The 19,055-nt window shown below is 42.4% G+C and overlaps 2 protein-coding genes across 4 annotated transcripts in view; both read left to right on the top strand.

The window, feature by feature from the left end:
- The first annotated feature begins 392 nt into the window (after positions 1 to 392).
- LOC110982240 (A-kinase anchor protein 1, mitochondrial-like) lies at positions 393 to 14,149 on the top strand. Of its 3 annotated transcripts, none has more exons than XM_022240531.2 (9): positions 393 to 501; positions 3,557 to 4,596; positions 5,412 to 5,601; positions 7,095 to 7,191; positions 7,498 to 7,628; positions 8,513 to 8,693; positions 9,223 to 9,438; positions 10,057 to 10,199; positions 11,750 to 14,149. In XM_022240531.2, exons 2-9 carry the CDS (start codon positions 3,962 to 3,964, stop codon positions 11,867 to 11,869), a joined length of 1,713 nt encoding a protein of 570 aa, XP_022096223.2. In that variant the 5' UTR covers positions 393 to 501; positions 3,557 to 3,961; the 3' UTR covers positions 11,870 to 14,149. The 3 variants fall into 3 exon arrangements, with proteins under 3 accessions (XP_022096223.2, XP_022096224.2, XP_022096226.2); XM_022240532.2 differs by having other exon boundaries at positions 395 to 501; positions 3,560 to 4,596; XM_022240534.2 differs by lacking the exon at positions 393 to 501 and adding an exon at positions 574 to 813.
- A 2,379-nt stretch (positions 14,150 to 16,528) lies between these two features.
- The window catches only part of LOC110982231 (SH2B adapter protein 2-like), a 38,297-nt gene continuing 35,770 nt past the window's right edge, over positions 16,529 to 19,055 (top strand). The window contains exon 1 of the mRNA XM_022240511.2: positions 16,529 to 17,513. Coding sequence (XP_022096203.1) covers positions 16,755 to 17,513 — 759 coding nt within the window. The 5' untranslated portion in view covers positions 16,529 to 16,754. The remainder of the gene's footprint in view (positions 17,514 to 19,055) is intronic.

Raw genomic sequence — 19,055 nt, 5'->3', positions numbered from 1 at the left:
TTGTTTTAATTAGAGCCTATATGACACGTTTATAAAATTACATGCCCTTTGCCTATCTTTGAATTGCTGCTTCCTTCTCAAACTGAGCTGGGAGTGCGAAGGATGTGTCTTTGTTTTGGGCGGATCACACTTTTTTTTCTATATATCAATGCCTTCTTGCTTCATTTTCAGGGAACCCCGTTAAATGCCTAAATAGCCAGGGGAACACACTCCTATATTTACTTGGTAACATTTATTAGAAATTTTAAAAGTATTTTTAAAAAAATCAAACATTTCTTGATCTACTTCATAATGACACTAAACCAAAGGCCACTAATTATTTGAATCCCTTTGTTTTTATCAACTACATACCACCTATAATTTTCAAAAATAAAATTATTTTACCCGTTGCAATTAAAATCCTGCCTCTCTCACCTCACTCCGTTGCTGAGTTTCCCACGTGGTAGTGGACTTACGTCGTCGTTGTGGAGAATTTTTCTTAAAATTCTCCTTTTCGTTGAGGTAAACATCGCATTTGTGTCATTCCATGTGTGCATGGTATACTTTTCTCTCTGTGTTGGTTCGAGGAATATTGTCACTCATTTAATACTGGGATAAAATGGATGTTGTAGTGATGAACACACGTGGCGTTTTTCGTTGAGTCTTTCCATATGCCCATACGTACGAGTACATGTACATGTAGTCATGTCTGTAGGACGGGTCGATTTGGCAAAACTGACATTGTGGCAGCGACAACTTGGACATGTTGGACAAATGAGAAAAGGGGATTTTGCACCTTATTTTTCTTTCTAAAGTTGACTGCCGCACGGATTGGTAATTCTTTTGTCTTAAGTTTTGCTATTTTTGTCATGTTCGTTTGGCCTACTTTGGAAACTGGCTTTTCCAAACGTACAGTATTTCTTCATGTCGTCGTATACGACCTTGTGTCCCATTGGCAGGCCTGTTGGCAAGCGTTGCATTTAGTTGTGCAAATCAAAATGTAACATTGCACGTCTGTTGTGGGCTCTTGGCTTCAACAATACTTCACAGGCTCATCTACAATAAGTCGCAAATTGTGAAAAAATAGGAAAAAGTGTGTCAGTGAAACATAACTCATCTGTTGCCATGTATGTAGACCCTAATAGTTTGTACAGTAGGCATGGTAGGGGGCCTTGTAAGTCACTAACTTTTAGATTTTAAACTTGCGGTAACATGGTTAGAACATTTGGAGTGTCAGTGTTTGCATTGTAAGTGCGTACAAACCAGTGTCTGTTTTGCATTGTGCTGACTGATCTATTGCATAGCCAAATCTTCCTCCATTTGTGTCCATTATGTCTTGAAAACAAATGCTTTTGTGCAGGCTTTGCATACTGGCTGACTGCAATACATGTACATGTAGTTGCAGATCACAGTTTGGAATTGCGCCATGTATACGATCTCTTGCTGGGCATGTGTGGTTCCGTGATAATGAGGAAGCCATGATAGAGTCTTTGAGAAGACTGACAACCATCCTTAGTCTTTTAGTATTCATTATCCATTTAATTAAACAGCAAGAAAGATGAAATTTACTGCTGGGGCCTGGGAGAAGCTTATGAAATCACTTTCACGACTTCCTCAACGTGTCGTATTTGCTGACTGTTAAATTAATATATATATTTAAAAAGATACGGAAAAGAAACCATGCTTTCCTTGCTTATAACCAGTTTACAACAGATGACAGTAGCAACTTTGGAAATAAAATTAAAAAAGGCATACATGTAGTTGTCTCACTTATGGTAGGAGAAATGTCAAACATGAGCCAGCGCAAACCTTTTTTCACCGATTTCAGAAATGCTCATTGTGTATTAATGACACATAAGTGACCCCGAAACATCATTGGGAGAAGAGCGCAAACAAACTCGGCTGCTTGGTAGTACAGTGGTTAATGTAACCCATGGCGCAGCAAAAACCTCGTCCTCTTCACTGATTTTGTTCCTTGTGTCAAGTTCATTTTGTCTATATTCATTGCATTTTAGAGATGAAGTAAAACATGCCCCGGTCTAATATAATTTTTTTTCATATGAACTAAATGAACCTGGTGTCACTGGAGACCTCCCAACCCTCCTGATTTTGGCAGAAAAATTTCTGCTTTTCCACTTCGTTTCCACCATTCCGATTTCGCCCCAAAATTTCCACCAAATTGTAATTTTACCACGCCTACGCATTACCGGAAACTGCCCGTGTAATCTTGAGCATGTACCGTAATACGACTTATCTGACTCACCCGAACAGTCAGTGCAGTGCACATTGTGTGAACCTCGTCAGTGGCAGTATCCTCTTTTGACGCGTACCAACCGCGAGATGGATGTGATACTGAAATTGTTCATGGATGAAAACGCCCTCTTTTGACAAGCTACATTGTAACTAACACTGTATGTGTCATACGACACCCGGTTTGGCTTTGGACTGCAGCTAAGAACGTTTGGATCTGAGAGTAAGCACTGCTGTGAAATTGACCACGATCATGTCAAGTGTGGAAGCACCATGCAGTGAATTTTTTTGCTGAATTTCAGAGGACTGAGGATGAATGCATTTTTGAAGTATAGCAATTTGATGATTTTAAAGGATTGCAGATGGTGCCAAGCAATTTGGACTTGGGGGGTTAGGGTTAAAAAATCAGTGTGCGATTTCATTTTTAGCTTTAAATCGAAGGCCCATCTGCAATTCTGTAGTCCTGTTAATTTGTGACTTGTTCTGTACAAATGAGTCACGTACATGTACATGTATTGACACAGCCACTTTTGAGTTACAAGCCTGATAGCTATCACTAACAGTTCCAAATTCTCCGATTTCAATATGAATTTACTTACACCCCAGGGGTAGAGTTGTGTACTTGAAAAGTCAGCAGAAACCGTCAATATTTCACCTACAGCAATGTCCATTTTCATCAGGATACCAAAATGACGATGCATCAAAACAATCTTTGCTTGTAATGGGTCACATTTATCATCAATCTGTTTCGCTAAAATGTGCAGCCAATCTCCTGTGCAGTGTTACCCTGAAACCAGGTTACATGTATATGTACATGAATGTCATTTTCAATATCAGCATGAAATTGAATTTGTTCTACAAACACAAATGCACATTTTCCCAAACCTGAAAAACGTTTTGGAAAACTTCATGGCTGAGCAAAAATAGCGCAAGACCAGTCCCAAGACCTTGACACAATGCATCCTTCAAACGCAGCCACACATTTTTGCTATAAATCTCAATCTTCCAGCATTGTATTAAACAGCTCTGAAGATTGTGGAGAAGTTGGGCTGGCTGTGGTTCAAGCTGATGATAGACTGCAATGTCGGGATAAGAGCATTTTGTCCAAAAGTAAAGTGTTGGTGTGGTATGATTCTCAAATTTCCCTGCCTTTTATGAACCATTTTGACAGTCTGGTTAAAAAAATTGTTTAGATTTTGCAAAAGTCTCCAAAATTTTGAGATGCAGTTCTGTCTAGAAATCATTTGTTGCTGCTAAATTCATTGCATGCATTTTCACTGTTTCAATTAGTATGGAACTGATGTATTTATGTTTGTTCCCCTTCCAGCAGCTGTCTCTGAATGGCAATGCAGATGAGAGAGCAGGAGCACGATAGCACTAATGTTTTCCCACAATTCCGCCGAAGACCTCCTTCAAATACATGCAGTATAGTACTGAGACTATTATCTTACCGGAACATTTTGCCTGTCTACCTATTACGAAGCCAGCCAGTTCTAGACTGCAGGACATAGATGCTCAAGTTTTCCTCTGCCTTTTTTGATACTACTTAAATTATTTCCATTGGGGGTGGGAGGTTTTTTTTTCAGCTTTTTGCAGTGGTACTTGCACGTGGCCTTGGATAGTGAAGCTGCATAATTTGGACACTATTCAAAAGTGTTCTTTTTTGTGTGCCATTTGGCACTGCGTGTTAGATCTTTGGATTGAGAGGGTTTTTTTTTGGAGAGAGACAGCCATGGCACAGTTGCGTTACACAAAGTACGTCGCTGTGTGTGGCACAGCACTGACTGCTGGATTGGTGGGCCTTTATTTGTACAAGCGGAGGGCGGCAAAGAAGGAAGAAGAGCGACGAGCTAAGGGAGAGCAAGAAAGTAAAGCTGAGGAAAACATGGACTCTAACGAGTCAAAACCAGAGTCACAGAGTGAGAGGGACACTGCCCGGGACATTGACCAGCAGGTGACTGTGCCTGATGATAGCGGGATTGATGTGGAAGAGGTGGTTATGTTGAGGGAGAAGTCATTGGACCAGGAATTTCCCCAGACGGGGGACAAACAGCTCGCAGTAGTTGACGAGGTACAGGACATGTTTGAACCCCTAGATACAATCGAGAGTGCACCAACAGAAAGCAGTTGCAAGGAAGAGGTGATGCTGGTCGAGGAGCCAGTTATGCAGTCAGCACAGATGCCGGTGGAGTCTTTGCTTCCACCAAGTAGTAGTACCTTGGAAAGCAGTCCTCGAGGGTACTCGGAGGCTGGTAGTGAGGGTTCTTTGACCCTGGATTGGGCCACTGCCGTGGATCAGGTTGATGAGATGCACAAGGAAGAGTCCTTGGTGTCGCCAACTACAAGCTTGCAGAGTCATCCTGAGGGGTGAGGAACTTGTTAGTAGTTGATTAGAGTAGACATAATAACATCACCCTTTGTTTACATTGTGCTGTTTTCTTCGGCATTCTGGTTCGACACGATCCATCAAGCCCTGATAAGAAAACACATGTAAACAAAGCCAGTTCCCATTGTAATATAGCTCCATGACACCATGAGGTCTGCGTGTGTGGTGTCCAGTTTCATCCATGAAGTCAAGTACAAAACAGCTATGACATGTCTATTCTAAATGCACAGGTAAAGGCAGCAACCAGGATATTGTAAAGAACTGTGAACAGAAAGAAGAAGAAATTAACATTCACAAATGAAAATTGTGTGAAAGCACGCCACTTGTCAGTGGTACTTTCTTCAGCCCAGGACACTTACCAAAAATCTCAACATTGTGTAATTTGGTCAGCTTTTGCATAGCCCTTACCACAGGTCCTGACCCATGTGCCACAGATACTGTGGTAAAATCCTCATCCCTTAGTAAAGTAAATTTACAGGATTTTATTTCTAAAACTAAAAAAGCCAAGGCTCAGTGAACTGTGCATCTTTTGGCTAATTCTAATGCCTTGTCAAAGAGCAAAGTATGCCTGAAGCTACCAGCTACCGGTAGCTCAGGGATTGAATTAAAAACAGACTGTAATTACATTTAACGCATTTTAGGCCAATCTGAATAAAATTTATATGTACTTGCACATCAGAAATCAAACTTTGTAATAGCAGTGGTTCAGATATTAAACTATCCCAGTTGTAGCTATGAAAGAAATAGAATGGCCGTAACACTTCACTGGAATGCTACTTTTTAAAAACCACTTCAGTTCTGTAGCTGGCTCGGATCTGAGCACAGAGACCAACAGTGACAGTTCTTCCTTGGACAGTGGCAGATGCACAGGTTCAACCACCAGCACTGGTACCCTGCAGCATCCCCAGCCAGCTGTGCGGGAGATGCCGACCGTCTACCAGTTTGAGTTCCCAGCCAAGGAGTGTGGGCGGCTCATTGGGAAAGCGGTAAGTTGTGGGCTGTGAATTTTGAGAGATTGTTTCCAGGTCATGATAGTTTAGGATAAATTACTAAAAGTTTAACTCGGCAGCCTTTTCTGATTGTAGAACTTACAAAACAATGCTAAATCTAATGCAAAGTCCCATTATATCAAAACACTACATCTAACAGATTCTGCAGCATAAATCTAGATTTCAAACTTCTTATGTGAGGTTTCACTAGAATCAACAGTTTACTTCATTCCCAGAAGTGGGAGATTTGTCAATCCTGTTGCTTACACAAACCCACTTCATGCCATGCCCAACATATGAAAAGTAGGAAGTGGTGGTCTTTTGTGTTCTTTATACTAAACTTATACCTCAACCCTGTGTTGGATTTTGTGTGAAGGGGAACACATGGGTCATTCTTTGGAGCGATTGGCTAATGGTACCGTCACGTTAAATTTCGTTCACCTAGGGCTTCCTAGTTAATACATTGGATTGTATGGGATGACAGGGTAGCCATAATCAGTTCCTGTCTCCAGTGACTAGGGCTTCGAATTTTTATCAAAAGAGGCAGCAGTGGAGAGCCAAAGCTAGTTTTCGATGCTTGTACATGCCTAAAGTCTCATATGGAGATGCCGCACTGCATGTTGCCAACATAGAGTGCAACGTAAACCGTTGAAAATATATCTTGTTTGGGTTACCTGAAGATATAATCCACACGTGTTTGCAATGGACATTAGTAATGACACACGATAAAGCCACAAGTAGAAGAGGTTTTTGAAGTGATATTTAGCCATTTCATGCAACATCGTCATTAGAGGCCAGTATCAGTGCTTGACATGTCATAAACTGATTTTTATCTACACCATTAAACCATGATAAATTCTACACTATTTGAATATCAAGTGGATTTTCGGTTATGCAATGAATCGCCGTGACAGAATGAAATCACATCAAACCAGATTTTCAAGTTGGTGAATCTGGCTTTAAAAACCTTTCTAAGCTAATGACCATCAGGATGGCTTTAAGTTTTCACATTCTTGTGAAAACCCCGGTAGCAAGAATATGTTGATTTGTTTTACTGGAAGAGATTACATAAGATCATTGACTAACAAAATCATCCATCAGACGTCTTGTTTTCATCACAAAAGTTCACTGGCATTCCAGTGTACGACCCTGAATAAGAAGCAAAACTAAGTTGGAGAAGGAAACATACGTGCCATGTGTTGGAGCGTGCCTGATTGTGTCAGGTTTTGGTATTACCACTGTGCAAGTTACCCCTGCACTGCAGAGACCCTTCCGTACCAAATAACTTAAACAGCTTCTGTCCAGTCATGTGCCAGTTATTACAATGACCTGCTTGTACTTGCTGCACTGTCTCTAGTTTATCAGCCGGGGAGGGGGGTTCTAGTTGAAGGATTCAGGGAAGTTTCCAACAAGAATGCCTTGAGAGTGAATAAGAAATTGGTGTCGCTACCTGTTCGAATTATTATTTTTTTTTTTATTACTTCTACTAGGGTAAGAACATCAAGGGGATCCGCAGCAGATCAGGTGCCAAAGTGACTCTACGTGACTGGCCCGATGAAAAGACCAAGCAAATCTGTGTCATTGAAGGTAAATATACCACTGCTTCACATCACTGATATGCAGACGGGAGAATTTTTGCAAACCACTTTCTCAGTTGGTTCACTCTGGATGTTCCACACTTTACAAACTTAAACTCTGAAGAAATTGTGTGGTGTTTTGGGGGATAAACCAATCACGCTTAGGGCCAGTAGTTTAATGATAAAGGTGCAATCCTGAATCAGAGATTCGATTTCCTTGCCTGAGGGTGAAATACAGTGTCTGTCTTGAGATACTGAAGTTCTTGCATTTTATCTCAACACAAAGTGCTTCAGAGTTTTACCTTGTTCTTCGCAGGCTTTCAGAGTGAGATAGATGCAGCACTGGCGGACATCCAGAACAAGTTCCCTTCGGTGGACACCAGCAAACAGTACATCGAGATGGAGCAGGTCACGGTGCCTGCAGCTACAGTACCAGAAATGTCGCAGGTTGGCCAAAGCAAGTCCAGTCCAAGATAATGGCATATTGAAATGGTTTGATGGCTAGCCATCTAGAAACAAAAGATCCCATAGCGGTGCAAGATGGAGAACCCTGCCAAAAAAGGTGTAATCACCGTGTGTGCCGTTCAAGTAAGCAATACGTCTGCACAGTGTACGTTAATGCACAGGCTCACCAGTTGTGCGTGCCTGGCGCTGTGCGTGCACCTGTGCATTAACGTGCACTGCTCAGGCTTATTGCTTTCTCATTAATGGCGCTCAGGCAATTACGATGTTTTACACGTATTCACGGTGAAGTTCCCCATCTTGCCCCGCTATGCGCCCTACACGATCTGTGCTAGAAACCTAGGTGTGATTGTAGAAGCACAGAAAGTTAAAGGAAATAGGATAAAGTTTTTTTTTCTGTCATAAATACATGCAGTACCTTTGTCATACCCCTCTTAACCACTGACCCCTCCCAACTGAAGCGGTGGACAGATTGTTACCTGTGTACAAAACAACGACAAGCATGAGGGGGGGTTTGCAGTTGAGCTTTGTAGAGGGGATAACAGTGCCCCTTTGTGGCATCCGTCCTGAGCAGAAGCACTCTCCCAATGAAGAGGCAGGCTAATAAGAAGTTTTTCAATTGGGCCCGAGTGCATGCTTAGTGCATCCATTGTCAAACAGGTGTATACCTTGGCGTTCACAAGGAGAGCCCCCACCCAGGGGATGTCATTACATGCCATCTCCTCTTCCCGTGTGGAAAGGATACTCGCCTTTCAGTTCCCAAGTTGTGTTAACTAATACTGTCCCGGAGCAATGGTGGGAACCCTATTCAGTTTCAGCCCTCTCGGAATTGTTTGTAGTTCAAGATTCCTCTTTGACCCCCCCAACAGATTCATCTGCACGAGGAGATTGTCAACGACGTCATCGTCTCCAGTGTAGTCTCGGCGGGGCACGTCTTTGTCCAGCAGCCCACCCACCCCACCTACATGGCCCTGACTAGGCTCAACACCTTCATGAATAACTGCTATAGTCAGATGGATATGACCCCGCCCCTTCCAAGGCCCATTGAAGGTGAGTTTTTGAGATTATGGGTGCAATACTAGAGTCGTTAAATACAGGCTACTCTGAAGCACTTGCCTGTATAGGTTACATGTGGTCCTCATCCTTTATTTTACCTTTTGATACCCAGGAGTGTAACTTGCCTCAGATCAGCTGATTGAATCATGTTGTACTTCTCCTGTATGGCATTACGAATGGATAACTACCCTAGAAAATGTGCAAGTGGGACTTTCCTTGTGTTTTCCCCCCAGAATTCTTAGTTACATGCACGTACCTGTGATGGGCACCTTTATACCGGACACCTTTCTACCTTTATACAAGTCATCCTTTACAATCATCCACAGGTTTTAGCCACGTAGAAGCAGTCCTTGCTAGAACATCCACTTACTTTAATGTCATGCTACAAGTCCACAGGACCCTTGAATAAGTTTGTCATTCTCCTTACTGTTGCCAAACTAGGCACAAACAAGAACAGGTGTCCTTTTGAGTAAGTGTTAGTGCTGGCTGACATTCACAAGATCATTCATTTTAACTCTCTCAGTTGGTGTAATCTGCGCTGCTCCCATGATGCAAGGCTGGTATCGTGCCCAGATAGTAGACATCTTTCCTGACACGGATGAGGTGGATCTCAAGTTCCTGGACTTCGGTGGCTATGCTCGGATTGAGAGCTACGTCCTGAAGCAGATCCGGACGGACTTCATGTCGCTACCCTTCCAAGCCAATGAGTGCTATCTGTCCAACATTGCTCCTTTGGCTGGTAAGTGAAGTGGTCAGAACTGAGTGTGACTTTTGAGCCTTTGTGTAATCTAGAATGTTTGTTTCTGGTTCCTTCTCTGGTGATATTTCGGGCCCTGACTGCACTGAGCTCTGCTTTGATCATGATCTCTCTTTCTGGTGTTGAGCCAAGTATGGTTGGCTGCCAGTATACAATGAGCCATGCCAGTACTTCACTTGCTGATGTTGAAGTTTTGCTGATGTTTGAGTAACATGTGACGGTATAGTCACCAGGTCCCTAATTTCGCCACCTATTGTCAAGTCTCAGTGGTTTTCACAGTAAGTGGTGAAATGGCGGACCTGGTGACTTTACCGTCATGGACGTCAGAGAGAAAGAATGGGAATTCATTTAGATTCCTGCCTGATTCCAAAGCATTTCCCCTTTGGATTTTTTCAAATATCAATGAGCATCATTGCCTGATCTTACAGGATCATTGGCCACGTTCAGTGTAGTGATAAAAATTGGCTCTGCAGAATCCTCAACTTGATTCCAAGGAGCAAGATAGAGTAATTGTCCAGAAGTGGCATGTGCCCCAAGTTCAGACTTGTCAAAACTCAGGATCGAAAGAACTTTGATAACTGCAATTTCCCCCTCCCCCAGGAGAAGAAGACTTCTCTGAGGTAGCGAGGCTGTTTGTGGAGCAGGTTGCCCAGAACTTCAACATCTTACAAGCTCAGGTCACAGGCTACTGTGAAGATGGAATGCCATTCATTGAGCTTTTCTACACAGATAGTGAGAGGAAGGTATGAATTTTGTCCTTTTCTTATAGTTTGGCCCGATACCTTTCCAGTGTTCTAAATTTTAAATGTGATGGGGAGTGCTAAGTATTTAAAGAGGGAGGAATAGCAAGTGGTTCAGGGGCCCTTTTCATGTGCCCCCTTTCCAATTTGGAGTACATACATGTATATGTAATGCATTTCTGGGCATATTACAGGTGGAGCGTTTCCTGGAAAAATTGGAAACAATTTTTTGGGACATTCTTTGACAGCTGTTTTTGTCAAGATAATGTGTAAGATGAAGTATTCCAGAATAGAAATGTTGCACCCAAAAATTTTAAACTTGACAGCCAGAGTTTGAAAGCTTGGTGGCTCCTTTTTTAAACATGGTAAGAGTCAAGCAGAACTTAATGGACTGGCAGTCAACTTGTCTAAGGGTGTTATTGATTAGCGTCTAAGAGTTACAGGGGTTCAACCTCATCCCTACCAGTCTGCTGATTGATACAGTACACACGGCCATTCCCTAACGCACCCTAGGCTGGAGAACACTGCCTGTCCTATTCCAGCCCATTTGTTACTGTATGATATGCTTCTCTTGGGAGCGTTAGTGTGATCTGCAGTTGGGGAAGTAATAACTTTGCGCTACTTTACGTGATAATCATTTTGCGAGAGCTGTAATCTGGAACTACTTGTTCTGCCACTTTTTTTCACTGTGTACGAGAAATACCAGGAGCTAGCCTCACATAATCACAGCCATGTGGCGTTAAGCTATTGAAAGTCAAGAACAGTTTTTTAATGTTGTCATTATCACAACTCTTCTTGATCTTTTGTGGGTTTCTCTTTATTTCTCAATAGTGACTTTTTTTTTGATGGGAACATTAACCATTTCCTGCCGGGTGCTTTTAACCACTTGCTGCCGAGGCAGTTGTCACTGTTGATGATGCTGGTCCGGGATAATTATCATTTTTTGTGTTTTCAAAATTCTTTAAAAATTGCTATCTTCATTTACTGGACACTTACAAACACATGAAGGACTGTCTGGTGTCCACTCTAGCCCGACAGACAACATCTATTGATGCTGGAGTATTTCAACTAGGCCTGCCGCCTTGTAAAAAGAGCCCAGATTGGTATGGCTCTTTTGTCCGATTTTGGGCACCCCGACTATGTGTACAAACCCAAGGTACCCAAAACCGGGCTCCCCGGCAGGATATGGTTGCCGGGGAGCCTAGTTTTCGGGAACAAAAGAAACTCATGTAACACCGCACAATCTGGCGTCTTTTACAAGGCAGAAAGCCTGGCTGAAAAACTCTAGCATCAATAGATTTTGTCTGTCCGATTAGAGTAACCACCAGACAAACACTCCATGGGGTGTAGGCATTCAGGAAAAGAGGTAAGAATTTTTGAAGATTTGGAAAACCGAAAAGATTGAAAAATCGCCTGTATGTAAACACTGCATTTCTAAAAGCCCCAAGCAAGAAATGGGTAAGGGCCTCAAAAATGCAGGTCGTACTTATTGATGTAGGTTGGTACCGGCCATTGAGTTGTTTCACAATCACCGGAATGATTTCTATCTGCAGGTTCAGTCTCTGAACAAGGAGTTGGTCAACCAGGGGCTGGTTACGTGGTACGAGGAGGGCATGGAGGAATCACTGACTGACACCAGCCTGCTGTCAGAGGTAGAGCCAACTTCCCAGTAAAGATCAGCTTGGTAGAACAGTAACCACAATGAGGGCCGGTGTGAGGATCAGAATCCACTTGTTATTGCCTTGGCTCATACAAGCCAAGGGAACATCTCAAAGAGTTAACCATTACCGACACATTTAAGTTTGTGGAATGTGAATGTAGTACATTAAGTGTTGAAATACATTGATTCGTGCATCACCTTACCCAGACGCATCACTCATATCTGTCTCTTTGAAGTTACAGAATTGGACTTTAAGTATCTTGACATTTGAATCTAGCGTACAGTTCCTGTGCATCTTTCTGCTCAATGGTTCAAACTCCAAACCACATTCTGATAAACTAAGATCTCATTTTTGGTTATTGCTTTAAACGTAACAAGTCTGCATATCTTTTGTGAGCAAGGCCTATCTGTCTCAGATTCTTTAATTTCCCTCCCCCAAGTTAGGTTTTTGTTGTGCCATATAATTCAAAAGCATTTCTGTGACTTGAAAATTTGTCAGTGATGTAGAAGTAAAGTTATCAAAAGTGCAGCTTTGTTCAAAAGAAATTAGATTTAGGTAATTTTTCAATTTAGTGATGTGTAAATAAAATATCACAACTTCCAGTCAACAGCTTTTTTGTAAATACTCTTTGTTAACCTCTTTTGCCATTTTTTTTCAAAAATTCAAACGGTGGTTGGTTTATCCAGGAAGTCTGTTGTGGCTGTTTAAGTATTAGTTTCTCTTGATTTGGGATAATTGCGTGTTACATGTGTAGTCTAAGAAAAAAAGTTCTCATTCAGTAGACATCCTTTGAATACATTTCAATTGCAGTAATTGGAAAAGACAGAAGAAAACACACATACTGTTTACTGGAAAGAAAGTGCCTCATAACATTGGTTAGCATCTGAATTCTTGAGACACTGAAACTTCTTTTGCTGTTCATCTTGAGAGGGCGTTACCGGACATTAGGGCTATCTGTTGCCTCTTACAATAACGACTGAAGAATACCCCGTTTGTGAAATCTACACACTCTGCATAATCAAAATTGAGTGTTGTTGACATGAAGAGAAAGGTTGTCTTGCCTTACCACACTGACGGCTATTTTATGTTTCAATTATGTAGTTAGAAATGTTACATAAAAGAGCTGTTTATTTTCCCCAGCTTTTATTTTCCCTTTTAAAGGTTGAAGTATTCAGTGTGGGGATAGGCACCGTTAAAACCAAGGCAAGAGAGTAATTAGAAGACTGGTAGATTTTTTTTCGGAGATAGCACAAATGCAGCTAGAAGCGTGATGTAAGGTTCAGTCCTAGGACTTGGCCTAATGCCGTGGCAGTCCTGTTTGTTTTCAAGGAATTGGAGGAAGAAATCGTATACCTAATGGGTGTTTATAGAACCTTGGCTTCAGTGGAGTTTTTGGTTATTAGAAGCCTGTTATTGTTAAAATCGCGCAAGTCAGACATGTAGATGTACTTTATATGAAGGCATTTGATGTACTGGTGACAGAAAAAGCAAGGTGCTCGTATCATAAAGCTTGAACCTTGAAACTTCAGTGGAGGAAAAGGTTTTGTAAACTCTCAAATATTTGTATTTGCTTAAGTAGAGGAAATTGCGAAGTGTGACGGTGCCAGACTTAATGCTGCTTAGAATTACTAAAATGTGTCTTCAATTCGGTGAATCCCCGAGTAAATTTTTGATACACCAAATTCCTTTTGATCAAGAGTGCTGCTGGAATGTACTTTTTGGCACACAGAGGACGGTATGGAGAATAAGCCATATAGGTGAAGTCTTGATTGAATTTCACAATTTTTACTGTCCCTGAAAACTTCCAAACTGTCTTTGTAAACTTCAATTCAGCCATGGCAAAATACTTTGGTTTCAAAGTATTTTTCCATCATGTTTCCCCAACAAACTATGAAGAATGAAATATTGTTGGCAGAATGTCGTAACTGATCCTCTGCATGTACAAATGTAGAAGTGATATTTAAGGGGGGGCATTTACCTCCATATAATTTAGTATTTTATTTTTCAAAGAACGGAATCAGCCGGTTTCATGTGGTGATCATGTTTGTAAAAAAATCGATGCCCCTTTTTGCAAGGGTACTAAACTTGTAATAAAATTTAGTGTTGGACACTAAATGAAAAAAAGTATGTCAGAGAATAATCCCCAGATACGGAACTTCTGATGCGCCAGCCAGCACTTAGAACGATTAATGATTGAATGCAACACTAGATAGAGCCATGTGTTACAGTATGTACCAGGTTTATTTCTGTATAAATCTTCAATAAATGCAAGTGGCTTCAATAGCAAAGGGAGGATTATTTGATGCCTGTCATCTGATTTCTCAATTGCAATGCTATGACAGGCAGACACGAGTGAATCCAGGATCGGGGGGGGGGGTTACCCCAAAATTGGAAAATTCTATTTGTAACTGTTTTGCCTTTATGAGAGTTGATGCTGAATTTTGGCGCAGTTTATACGCATTCGGAATGAAAGAGTTAAAGGCAATGAAAACGTCTCTCAAAAATTGCCCTTTAGTTATTCCCCGCCCCATCTGCCTTTGACTGGACACAAGTACCAGTCGTTTGGCATGTTGGCCGGCTGTTGACCGTGTCACGTGGGCGTGCACGCAAGCGAAACTAGCCACACCGTGTGTGTGCAGAGTATGGTGTGCGTAATTGTGTTCCCCTTGGCCTATGTGGTGTCTGCATTTTCTGTCATCTGTTGCAATCCATCTTCCTCCACACCACTCAGATTTATGCTAGTGTGGGCGTACATTAAGGTGAAGAGTGCCAAGGGAAAACTTGTTTTCACAGTCATTTGGAAAGCTTGTGATGTACTGGAGGACTTCGTGATAGACTTTCAGGCTTCGTGGCTTGTCGAGAATTGTGATGGACATCCATGGAGGCAGTACACATCACCAAGTTACCAGTGGAAGTTTTCGCTTGTCACCCGGTACCCAGCGCCGGAATAGGGCGCTGGGCTTGGGAAGGGCTGATGGCCTTGTACAGATTTTAGGGTGCAGTCCACTGATTCAAGCAATAATTTCCGCCAAGCTCATTAGCATTAAAAGTCCCCCCTCCCACAGTATCTTTTGAAAAAGGGGTTTGTTTGGCCCTCAAAATGGTGAGATTGTGTAAATCGTTGCCAGGATCAAGTTCCTGGTCCCTTGGACTTCCATCTGAGGGCAGAAGGGAAAAAAATACGGTTGCAAAATGTTCCCAAATGCCCAAGAAAATAGAGGGTTGCCATTTAAAAAATGGCTGCGTGCTGACTTGGGAAATTTGACTTTTGGAGGTTGGTTTTGTTTTGGGGTGAATGATTAAAAAGTTCTTAGTTAACCCCCTGAAAATCGAAAAGAAATTGAAAGGTCAGTGACCGAATAATAAGTAAATTTTTGTGTGAGACACCCCTGGGATGTTGGCTTGCATGTTATTGAGCTCTGAACAATGTTGATTTTACACTGTTTTCAATGAGGCCTGAATTAGTGAACTGTACTCTCAGTATAGTGAAGGAAACACGGCTAAAGACGGGCAGAGCATTGAAGGTAAATTTGTGCCAGGCGCGCGTGCCCGCTCAATGCATTACAAAGGCGGTGGTTTGTTAATTCGTTTTTTCTTCCTCATTGCTTGAAAATAGTCTCACTGCACTTTATTTGTTCATCCAAAATTGATCAAAATAACCATTGATTTGAAATATATCGCAAAAAGACACATGATCAGTGATACTTTGAAGATTACCACACTGCTGCGAATGTTCCAAGGCCATTTTTAAAAAAAATCATAGCCGACACTTTACCCGAGCCAAAGCATTGTCATTGGCGATCCCCCCCCACCATGTAAATAACGGTTCGCTACATCCCGTTATAACGGGATGTGATAACGTTGCGGTCACAGGTCGTTCACAATGTAGCCAATCGCAGGACGACCGAAGCGACAGTTGGCTTTGTGCACTAACGCAGGAGGGCGCTATGATATCAAGGTCAGGCGCCTGAAAATGTGAACAAAAAACTGCCAAGCAGAGGGACGAGGACCCTCCACGCCCCCCCCCAATATTAAGAGTCTCGCAGTCCTAACAGGCCAGCTAACGCCTGTAATGATTCCCTCAAATGGAGTTGCCGAGCAGAAGGCACTATTCTTTAATGTTGCGGAAAACTTGTATTTATGTATGGTTGGTTGAACCATGGAGGTAGAATCACATGGTTGAACCATCCATGGTTGAACCGTAGGGGAAGGACACACAGAGAGAGTTGCAACATAACCAACCTCATGACGGTGAATTATGCGTCAGTGCACATAGACAATAGAAAAAAGCTTCATGCTGTACTGTATACAAGTTTGCGCTACTCTCCTTATACCGGCTGTACATGGTCGAACAGATTCTACAGCGCCTCAACTTACTACTACTAGCAGCAGACTCAGAATGTGTTCAAAGGTCGAAATTCTCTCATTCTCACTCTCCTGCAGTACTCATGATGGGGGAACAGACGAATTTAAAGCATTTCCAGTGCATTATATTAAGCACGAGCGTCGCTTATTGTATAGGTGCATAAGTTCTTGGTGCACCTGTCAATCAAGTCATCAGTGAGTCAGTCATTCACCTGTCTTATGAACTCAGTTGACCTTTCAACCGCGCTATTTGCGCAATGACTCAGAGGGTTGCTACTGCGCATTTTATTTTCACGTTGATTTCTAGTCTGCATGCACTAGTAAGCCTACACTGCACTACCAGGAAATCAGCGGAGTATGATTACGAGGAATTCCGCACGCGGAAGCGGAAAAGACGTCGCTTTAAATTAAAAAAAAATCCCATTCTCCCTCAGAGCATTTGTAGTTTTTCAACAGAACTTGAGTTGTGACAGCGTCGGTAATCATGCTGTACGCATTGATCGGTTGATAAGTGTGTCAAGAAAAGGCAGAAATGAATGGGACCATGGAGCATCACGACAACGATCGAGTGACCGACATCAATGAGTTCTGCGAAGTGGAAGCGCAGAAGGCAGCGGCGACTTTCGCCGTGGCTTACCACCAGTTCATCACTGAGAATCCACCGATGGATGGCGTGCCCGTGGACGAGAGCAGGTTTGCACGGCGATTTGCCGATCACTTCCTGGACCACTTCGAGACTGAGGTCCGCCGGGCCTATAACACCGTCAGCCCGGCCGAGCTAAAGGAGGATCGGCGGAACGCCAACGACGGCGACCCGACCGGCAGCAGCCCCGCCAGCCCCACGGACTCGGAGGGCAACGCCAACGTGAATACCAGGCTCTTGTCGGACTCTGGACCGCCTGGAAGTAGGAACGGTACCACAGCTATGTTCAACGGGGACCCTGTTGTCAACAGCCGCTACTCCAGCAACTCAAGCCTTGATGGCAACCACAGCAGCAGAAACATTAACTCTGTCCATCATGTTAAAAACGAGGTCAGCAGACTCCCCAGGAAATTTTCTTTCCGAAACATGACAGAGAATGTTATCAATCGCTTTCGAAAGGCTCACCATAGCTCCAACCAGGGCCGGGATCGAGGGATAAAGTATAACCCAGAAGACGTTGTCAGAGAAGGAATTGTGAATTTTCTGACAGGGGAGGACTTACAAGGAAGACAGAAGTGGGAACGAAGTCGACTAGTTCTTGTCAAACGGCTTGAGGGGCACATGCTGGATTTTTATACCCCGCCCAAGGTAGGGATCACACTGTCTTGAAGTTGAAAGACAATAAATACCATTATTGTGGCATTAATGTCATTGTGTGCCATACCATTTCGCATGATCCGCTGATCTGAATGATCAGTTGATTGCGCTGCATTATTGCTTGATAGCAGTAGTGTAATCAACAAAGACATGGGAGGCATGGGTTCCCATTGCCTAAGACCTGTAACCCCTCCCTCCCAAGTACCACTTCCCAACCCACCATGAAATCAAATAAGGCAAAAATCTGGTGAGAGTCCCCTGTAGTCAGTGTTTTACCTTTCACTGCATGAAAAAGAGACCTGTACAGTAGTTCAGAGCCTTTTGTACCCCCTCGAGAAAATGAGAGCCCCCTAAGTGCCCCCCTGTAAACTTTGACTTTTGTTTTAGCCCTTATAATCATTCATGAATTTCCAATTGTCATTGGTACTGAGGCAGATGTATTTTCCATTTTATTTCATACTCCCATTCAAGCCACCCCCTTCTGACAAAGTGTTGCTTTATTGATGTGGGACGAAAATATTCACAAACTTCGAAGTCTAAAGCTTGGCAGAGAAGTAAAATTCAGAGAATTCCTTCCAACAATACCACTTTTTGTCCTGGACCATGCTTTTACTTATTTATGAATATTAATGTTCTAGTATTGTTCAATCAAAATTACGATTTGCAGGTCATTCATCCCGCTTTGACCTGTCACATTCATTTTTAGCCTGTAGAGTGACTGGTGCCCTCAAAAAAGGCAATTAAGGGTGATTTGTTCTTACAAATATTTGAAAATGTATTTGAAAATGTTTCTTGTAGAATCTGATTATACACATGCATCTGTGAGTTGATGAACAGATATATAAAAAATATTCAGTAGAAAACTGTAACTTAATTTTTGACTGGTTCACTTCCCCCATAGGGTTGTGCATAAAATGCCATCCCCACCCGTAATGCATTGTGAACGTCGAAAAGGTTTATTGAAGGCTGAAACAGTCGGTGGACTTAGTTCATCTTTCAACAGTAAATTAGTGGGGGGTGGTTTGATGTTGAATGAATTAAGGAAAATCAGTTTTAAATGGGCAAATTTTGTTTTTTCGTTGTTCCCACCACTCTTCCCATAGTGCTCTGTTGTTTAGAAATCAGTTGAAGCATTTAATTCCAATATCTGTGACAATATCTGTACTTGTGATGGCAGACTCTTACAAGGTATTGAAGACTGTAGGGTGGGTAAAACTTGGCACCAGGGGTCTCCATTTGTTGTCTTCTTCCATCAGGAACAACAGATTTGTTTGTTTTTAAACCATGCATAAACCAAAAAGCTAGAACCTTGTACTCGCACGTGTGAGCTTCCTTCGTCAAGTGCTCAATGCCAACAGGTGTTGATCGCAGTTGTTGAACTTGTGACCAGGACTCAACCTCACTTGCATCTCCTGCATCTTTAAGATACTGGTAGATCAGACGCTTTGTTGAATTGTGCAGTGACCTTGCATGCATTCACTTGTGAAGTTCATGACTAAGAAGCAGTTTCATGACAGCTTAATCTGTCTTTGT

This window comes from Acanthaster planci, linkage group LG09, assembly GCF_054643075.1.
Source record: "Acanthaster planci isolate LZ-2023a linkage group LG09, COTS_SCS, whole genome shotgun sequence".
Taxonomy (NCBI): domain Eukaryota; kingdom Metazoa; phylum Echinodermata; class Asteroidea; order Valvatida; family Acanthasteridae; genus Acanthaster; species Acanthaster planci.
Note: the sequence above shows the minus strand (reverse complement) of the source record. Positions and strands in the feature narration are given on the sequence as shown.

What these genes read in the sequence shown, in the direction of transcription:
- LOC110982240 (XM_022240531.2), top strand. Translation starts at nt 3,962, where the DNA reads ATGGCACAGTTGCGTTACACAAAGTACGTCGCTGTGTGTGGCACAGCA. An exon ending in TTGCAGAGTCATCCTGAGGG is followed by an intron (nt 4,597 to 5,411) that starts GTGAGGAACTTG and finishes AAACCACTTCAG; the next exon opens with TTCTGTAGCTGGCTCGGATC. An exon ending in GGCGGCTCATTGGGAAAGCG is followed by an intron (nt 5,602 to 7,094) that starts GTAAGTTGTGGG and finishes TACTTCTACTAG; the next exon opens with GGTAAGAACATCAAGGGGAT.